The sequence below is a fragment of the Diadema antillarum genome, unplaced genomic scaffold (genome assembly GCF_040938485.1).
Source record: "Diadema antillarum isolate AM-2024a unplaced genomic scaffold, OU_Dant_1.0 seq00000432_RagTag, whole genome shotgun sequence".
Lineage (NCBI taxonomy): Eukaryota > Metazoa > Echinodermata > Echinoidea > Diadematoida > Diadematidae > Diadema > Diadema antillarum.
The window spans coordinates 523,815-532,392 of NW_027271412.1; the positions used below are offsets into that span (position 1 = coordinate 523,815).

General features: G+C 37.9%; 1 protein-coding gene across 1 annotated transcript; it reads right to left on the reverse strand.

Annotated features, from left to right (window-relative positions):
* Nucleotides 1-2,424: 2,424 nt before the first annotated feature.
* LOC139732547 (piercer of microtubule wall 2 protein-like) lies at nt 2,425-7,546 on the reverse strand. The gene is made up of 4 exons (XM_071643402.1): nt 7,444-7,546; nt 5,283-5,406; nt 4,104-4,237; nt 2,425-3,753 (listed from the first exon to the last, which is right to left on the reverse strand). Exons 1-4 carry the CDS (start codon nt 7,480-7,482, stop codon nt 3,685-3,687), a joined length of 366 nt encoding a protein of 121 aa, XP_071499503.1. The 5' UTR covers nt 7,483-7,546; the 3' UTR covers nt 2,425-3,684.
* Between the last annotated feature and the right edge of the window lie 1,032 nt (nt 7,547-8,578).

Below are 8,578 nucleotides of genomic sequence, written 5' to 3' on the forward strand. Positions count from 1 at the left end.
TCCTCCGCCATTTGTGTTGCCGACATTTGTGATATGGACAAATATCTGTGAGAATGTGTAACACAAAGCTGAATGGACTGCCAACCTATCTGTAGTGGCCATCTGCGTGTAAAGGCCACCCTGTCAATATCCTTTGTAATGGTTGGCATACTTTAGTTTGACTGTACATATTCTTTCTTCACAGGTCTGCTGCCATGATACTGTATAAAGCTGTTATTTTCGCGTACAGATATTTTCGCAAATGAGCAGGTCATAGACATTTTTGTGAGATGTTGTTTTTCGTGAATTGACACCGATGCTATCATAAGTGCACTATTCCCCTAGCGCATGGCAACATTTTTGCATGTTGCTAAATTCACAGACCAACTGTGATTCGCGAAATTCACAAAAATTAAACCCTCATGGATGTACACAAGGTAGGCTCATTCAGTCTAAGATTCAAAACCTGTGTCCTCTCTGTAGTAGTGAATTCTTCATGGCTGCGTATTTTGTCCCAGTGTCTAGCTGTCAAATATGTGATGTGACAAGTCTGTCACGTTGCAAATTGATCAAACTTTATCCATGACGGATCATGTTTATCCACAGCAATATTAAAAGTGTCGGTTATGTGGATTTACTGATGTAATTAAATCCCACATAGATCACCATTTATTCACTTTTTTCAATGCCCAGTACTGGGCATAATCAGGTATGTGCAGTTTTTTGTTTATCTATGCATTATTCTGCCGTTTCTGAAGTCAGTAAAACATACCAGCATGTGAATGAACCTCAAAAATCTATTTCATCACAAACATGTACAGCAAGGGCTTTAATTGTTATTGATTTATCTGTGTATGTGTGTAAAGTATATTTATTTATTGAGATATTGGGTGAAATATATAAAAGCTAATTGTAAACAGTACAATAAAGTTGAAATGGATATTATGTAACAAACAGTAACTCATAATTATACATGTATGTATTAAAGCAGAGTATGAAATATGGAATGTACTACATGTACTTGTATCCATGTCAGTGTACACATGGTGAATTATCACTGCATGAGGCGTTCATAGTAATTGTCAAGTGCTATTTTTCCATGGACAGCATTTATTGATGTACTGCCTGTATGAGCTCTGTCCATCATTGTATCTATGTGAATATTATTTGTGCAATAAAGCCATTTCAGAATGGGATGTGGTCGGCACTAAAAGAAGTGTTCTGTTGCAGTGATGTGTGCAGTGTCAGTTTGATCAATCATTACATGTCATGTCAGAGATATTGCACAAAAATCCTTCACAACTAATCACAACACACTATGCATGAGATTTAAAGAGACTATACAATTCTGGTTGAGGTGAGAATTTAGCTTTAAACGTTTTGTGAGATATTCAGAAAGCCCTCTATGGGATGTCAAAGAGCATGCGATTCTAAGGGGAATCAAAAGTTTATTTGATGAAAATCGGTTTCGAAATGGCCGAGATATCAAAAAGCAAGGTGAAACAGGGATCTTAATGAAAGGCGTGGCATGTCGCCTTTTGTTATTATCACTTTTTTGATATCTCAGCCATTTAAAAACCAATTTTCATCAAATAAAACGTTGAATCCTTTTTTGAAATTACATGCTCTTTCATATTTCATAAGAGCTTTCTCATAATCTCACTTAGGAATGTTATAAACCTGAATCCTCACCTTAACCAGTACTGTACAGTCCCTTTAAACTCCCTTGCAGATTGTTCGTATTTCTGATAGCCTAGTGTACACATTATGTACTTTGAGAGTTCATGATCCCCTTGTTTTGGTTTGTGTACAAGTACAATGTACTTCCCATGCTTTCAGGCAAATCCTTAACAATCACTTCTTCTTTTTTTCCATGAACCACATTAGTTTTTCTCCAAAAAAAATATTTGCAGGCGCACACACACACATATTATATACAAAGCCACACTCATGTAAAAATCAACTGACAAATCTAGTTGTCTTTTATAGAAATGCATGTGTGTGAATGTGTGTTATTTGTGCGATATGGTAATAAGTTCAATGATTTCTAACACATGCGTACAGTATAGTGTGTCCATATACTTTTGGCTACTTCTTGTGCCTGAGTGTTATGTGTATACATGTATCAATGTATACTGTGCTTTATCCAGTGTGTGTATATACAATCATACTGTATATCAATGATCAAGACTCATAAGAAACAAATTACTACAAGTATGTGAATGTCTAGACTATGTGCAAAGAACTTGCCATGTTTCACCCCCTTGTTTCACATTACAGTGTATAATGATCTAGTTAAATGTATTGACACTGCTCAATAAGTTACTAAATACCAGTTGCAAAGCACATTCCACACATGACTTTGTCACTGGTTTGAGCCATAAACACATTTTCAGTACACACTTCTGACCGCACGATTCATACAATTGTATGTGTACATCAGTCTAAACACTTAAGTGCATCACACCAGTTCATTGCGATTCATACATCCATACAAGTTTTATTACTTCATAAAATTTAAGACATGCACAATAAGAGAAAACACAAATCGATCATGTGCATGAGAGGTACATGACCCAAATGAGTTCTGATATTTGGATTACCGTAAAACATTGCAGGCACAATAGAAGATAAGTTGCATTCATATCATAACACCTTTAATGCTTTTTATTTCCCAACTGGTTTGAATACCGGTTTAATTAAAAAGCTGTGTACTGTACCGATTGATATACAGTCACAGGTGGTTTTCTCCTGTTACCAGATCCTTCAGACTTCAGTAATTATTGAAACACATCAGGTTAGCATGTGTCAAAGTAGTCAAAGAACCTCTGAAAGCTATGATGACTCTCATTGGCCAAATAATTTACACACTGTTTCTACATGTAGTATAACATACATGAGCAACGTATTGTGTGCGTCCAGACAAGAGCATAACAGTGAATTCTATTACAAGGTACTCGTGCAACTAAATTTGATGCTCCTAAATTCTTTCTCAAGCAGATTTAGTCACAAAGATCTTGTAGAGGCTGTAAAAAAAAATCTTCACTTTATGATCATTTCTGCTATAACCATGATGTGCAGTCATTGATCCAGTCTCGATGCATAGAACCTACAAGACTTGAGCTTTATCTACAAAATCTAAAATGATAACAGACTATGTTACACAAGCACATGCAGGTGATGATCATGCTTCCTTTGACATTAAAAAATTTATCAAATCGCAAAGATTTGCATTGCATTTAAGTTCAAAAATAACAAAATGTAATACAGGCACATTGTATGAATGTCCCTGGAGTGGTTTCATAACATGTATGAATATGATGTCAACACTCAATATCGAGAAAAGAGAATTATGTCCAGTTTTAATTTTTACATTTCTAATATATTTCGGCTATGTACAAATTTACATGAAGTCAATTTTACAAAACTCAAATATTGCCAACAACTTCCAGTTCATGTTTCAGAACAGCAGCTGTCTACACTGCATATTGTGTATATCCCTGTGGTAGCTGATAAAGATTTCCTGCCATGTGAAAAAATGTGAATAATCCTTAGAACCGTCCCGTATCACTGCGGATGCTGCGTGAAGGACACCTGGTTTGAAGAAATCATGCACCTCAGGAGGATGTCTTCTGCTGAACTGGACAGGATGCTGGTCTTGTTTTATTTTTTATGCTGGCAGCAGAGTCATTCCTTTTTGTTGCATCATAAACAGCTTGGGTTTGTGCTGGTGTTGACACCCTCGTATCGGACCATGCCAACCTTAAGCAGTGGCTGCAAGTGAAGGAAGTAAGAGTTTGTATTAATAATCTTTAGTTCGGTATTTGTACTCTTTAATGCTGCATTACAAAACATAGCAAAAAGAATTCTGACATGATCATACCTATCATACAGTTGCATTGAAGTCATACCAATAAATTTTCATGATACTTTTTTTCCATTTTCGTATAATAACTTACAAATTAAGAACACAATTACATTTGTAGAGTACTACACTTGTATGCCTTGCTTATGAATGCTACTCCTGGTATTTATAAGCTAGGGATGAAAGAGGAAATTGAACAAATGAAAACATCATAATATGAGTACTCTGACTGAAGATCAGTTGCCATGAATTTACTCACCTCTGTGAATTTGTTGGTTCTTGCATGAAAGCACGTCGGTACTGTATGGACAGAAGGCGGTATGCTTCCGTAGCTCATGTTTGTGGTGTAGTACAATGGATTCTGGGGCTTGGAGTTGTAGCCTTCAAACACATCTAAATAAACAAAAGGTGAAGAATAAAACAGTTCAACTGTTATTTCACCCTCAGAAATCTTAGGAGAACTAAAAAGGTATACAAGAATCCTTCATAAGTTTTCCTTTGCTATACAGGTAAGAGGGTAAGTAAGAGCATATAATTGGCTCCACTTCTTGTCATTTTAAAAACAATATACAGCCCTTCCATATCAATAACAATCATGCAGATAAAATATTGACACACTCCCATATTAACCCCCCATAAATAAAGCTGCACTCTTCTTTTACCCTGGTGTTATACCATCCTAAGAGTTAATGTATCTTAGGCATACAATATCCATTATGTGGTTTGTTGCTTCCTTTTTGCTGTTACATGTAGTATTATTTCATTTTCCTATATTTTCAGTTTCATCAAAAGAAAGTCACCTGTCAACAATTGCATATATGTCATGCAGACCTAATGATACAGAGTCTCTTTTGCAAGTATAAGAAATGTGTGAATCAGGAGTTGTAAAACAATTTTGCAAATATTGGAGTAAGAAAGACATAGACATCTATTGTAGGCCTAAGTATGGGATTTCCATCTTGGGTACCGGTACATAATAGAGGTCTGGGTTTACAACACATTTTTCATTTGTCATTTGGGAAGCTATATTTCCTCAGACATTTTTTTTTTTTAATTATTCATTGTCACAACAAATATTTGTTGATGTGCAAAATTGTCAAAAATAGAAACACTGTCACTGTGAACTGTTGTAGAGTTTCTAGGTATAGACATGCAGTACAAGTACAGTACCTACATGTATACCTCATCTGAATGAAATATTCAATTTATTCAATTTCAATTTATTTGTTCAATTCCACCAAGAATAACAAATCAAAAAATTCCAAAATTTTACCAAGTAGGGCCTGCAGTTTGTGTAAGTCTGGCAGGTCCTCAGCAAGGTGCAGTTTTAGTCTTGTGGTGTTTTGTTTTGCTTTGTTTTGTTTTTATTATTATTCTGATTCAGCTGCACTCATTGCTAAATAGAAATTCTACCATCATTGCAAATGGCAAAACTTACCAGGGTTTTCAAATCTATGAGGAAGATTTTCAGTACGGTAGAACTCTGACGTTTTTTCTCCTGAAGTTTTCTCTAGGGTCGATGTGGCAAGAAGCTGACTGGGCTCTGTCCTCTCAGTGTCCATCTGTTGGTTATGGGAAAAAAAAAACAAAGATCCGTTTTCAGATCAGGCTGCACTTCAATATTTTCCAAGAAAAGCTCCGACAAATTGTATGGTCTAGTTCTACAAATGATCTTCCTATTGACTCCAGAAGTCTAACGTTAAGAGTCTAGAAAAGTTCTAGAATCTAGACCCTACATGTGAACAACTTTCTGTTGGGCTTTTTTTTCCCCTAGTCTAGACATTTTTCTAGACACTCGTATCCCTAACCCCAGGGCCCAGGGCACCCCGTTCCAACATATCGACACAGTACCGGTACATTGTACATTGAAACTGACACCCCTATTTGATTCATCCCGCTGTACACTGTGTTACCATTGTAACACAGGGTACGGCACTGTGTAGCGCCATCTCATGTCCATTAATTCAATTACAATTGTACGTACAATGTTGTCACGGCGACTATTTTCTCATCATCAGCGCCGGCATAAATCGGGGTGCCTAAATCGGTGCGGCGATGATTGCAATGTTGATTTTCCTTCCATGTAAACTTTTAAACAGCAAAGAGTATAACAGAGCATGTAAATTATTATTTGCATGCATTAATTGTTGCATAATCAAAAAATTCTTATTTTCTGTGCATGAGATAGGCTAGCCCCGGAGACCCGCCGCTCTGCGGCGGGGTCCTGGCGGTTACCTAGCAGTTTCGTTCAAGTGAGAATCACGAACAACTCCCTATTGCCACATATACGGCAACTTCACAAATAAACCATGGCTAAATTTCTATCATAAACACAGTGACAATAAAAAATGAAATATACACTACCCCATTGCCTTGTTTCTTCTCACCAATTTATCTGGAAACAGCAAAATTTTCCACATTTTTTAGGAGTAAGCGGCCTGCCCTAGTGGAGAGCTTTGCTGCTATTTTGAACGTGTATATCCATTTGTACGCATCTACGCATGCGTGAACAGTGACGTCACCGTTACGGATGCTCAAGGATATGAATAATGCATCATCGCACGGTGCATATAAGGTGAAATGAATATGCATCATGTAGCGAGCGATACAGCTGTCAATGGACCGACTGAATGCATGCTGTGCGCATGTGCAAGTGATTGTGAGTTTTAGTGAGCATCGGTGAGCTGAAGATATTTGCCTTATAAGACAGCATTTTCTGCATCATAAGCAATGAAATGCATCAAACAGTCGCCTATGTGAATCATTTAGGTTTATATCGACCCATGTAAGTATTCCTAGTAGTTTTTGTTGAAAAATTCAGGAAATACAGCGCTGGAACGGCACCCGTTTGGTACAACATTAAAATCTCAATGCCAAAACGGCGCAGCCCCAACACTGTACGTTGTACGTTGGGGCTGCTGGTCGCAGTTAGAGATAGGCCTACTACTAGAGACTTGTAGAGTCTAGGCCCTACATATTTTGTAAGAATTACTTTTTTACATTTATGGTAACCCAGGGTAGGCCCTACAGTGCAGAAAAAAAAATAAAACATTCAACAAAGTGGCAAATTTTCATTTGGTAGGCCTACCCCAGGCCCAGGGTACCAAATATTGCATCATTTATATAGCATTGAGTAAGTCTGCAGTAAATCCCCGCAGGAGAGAGTCTTTACGCGTGCTGAGTTACATGTAAATAGATCTACAGTAACAGTATGATTATAATAAAGTCCTTGGATCTAACTATTGTAACATTTACTGTTATTTTAGATTTAGTGCATTTACGTAATAGCGTGTGTTGCAGAAAGGTAATAGGATTCCTTAGGAACCGCATTTCATTTTAAGGTATATTTAAAAAAAAAAAACTCCACAGGAGATGTTTAAGTTGAACGGTTAGGAGGTCTATCTAACGGAGTAACGCATCCAACTTTATGCAAGAAAATTAGAGATGGAGCTACGGAGGTTAGACTTCTTGGCTAGATTTCTTTTTAAAAGAGTTCTAACTTCTAGTTTCTACACTCACTCCTTTTATATTGAGTTATAATGCAAGTTCCAGTGATGACAGTGTAACATAGACATTTCCAAGTTTCAATAGTTACATACCTGGGCCTGCTGGGCTTGAGTTGACGTTTGGTTTTCCATTGTAGATCTCGAATATCTAGGGTCTACTACTGAGTAGAAAGTAGCTAAGAACTATCGTCTGTTTGACTCGGTAGTCAACTGGCCTTCTGACAAGTGTTCAAATGCTGACAAGACTAGATGGAATGAGCAAGACTCGGTCCGGTCGACACGCCAGTTCGATGCGATGTGATACACAGACTTTGCTGCATGCATGCTATGCTACGAATCGTACGGTAATAATATTGACAGCGACAATGGGGAGTTTTCCTTGTTGCTAAGCACCCGTCGCCGGAAGCAAGTACAGCGCCAGTGCTGCATTGCCAATCTAAATATAATAGCGATGATAACAACTATATCTGTAATGATATTTAAAATTGAATGCACGATAATTTAATTTTTTACAAAATTAATAAACATAAAATTTTTAACTTATAATATGTATTTCAAAAGTCTCTTTATGATAAAGATTAGTATTCTATATCTACATTTGCTCTAACGTGAAAGCGGTACGTACACAACTGTACGTATCGTACACGAAGGGAGTGCGGTAGTGGAATTTGGTGGAATCCTGACTTGCCTTCGCCGCCGCCCGCCGCCGGCGCGTCCCCGCTGCTGCTCGAGCTCCACCCGGTCCTCCAGGCCAGCCGAGGCGCCATTCCGCGACACCGTGGACATGATGCATGGATGCCGCCTCACAGATATGATGAGATAGGCCTGCATTACATAGCTTCTGAAGTTCTGTATCGTTAACTGCTTTGAGTAGAACTGCCGATTGATAATCAAGTATAAGTAGTAAAACTAGCATAGCACAGATCTAGTCTATATAGTTTTACTGGCTTGTGTGGCGGTCTTTCTTGAACGTTCAAATGGGTCATTCCTAAACAGAACGAGAAAGATCCGTCTTTCCGGAGGAGTCTTTTATTTATTTATTTTTTTTTTTTGGACGTTATCGCTCTCCTCCGTATAAGGAGGGGATCCGTGAAGCCAGACGCAGTCTCCGCGTAACATTTCCCCGAAGACCAGGTAATTTACACTTACAGACCGATCTTTCGGTCAAGGTCATTCCACGCTCACTATCATGCTATCCACTCTCGTCTCTCGTCTCGGAGCTCTCGTA

Excerpts from the sequence above, each read along its gene's own strand:
- LOC139732547 (XM_071643402.1), bottom strand. The coding sequence starts at position 7,482 with ATGGAAAACCAAACGTCAACTCAAGCCCAGCAGGCCCAG. Across the intron at positions 4,238-5,282 it reads TCATAGATTTGAAAACCCTG|ATGTGTTTGAAGGCTACAAC; the intron begins GTAAGTTTTGCC and ends TTGTTTATTTAG. Across the intron at positions 3,754-4,103 it reads GAACCAACAAATTCACAGAG|CCACTGCTTAAGGTTGGCAT; the intron begins GTGAGTAAATTC and ends CTTCACTTGCAG.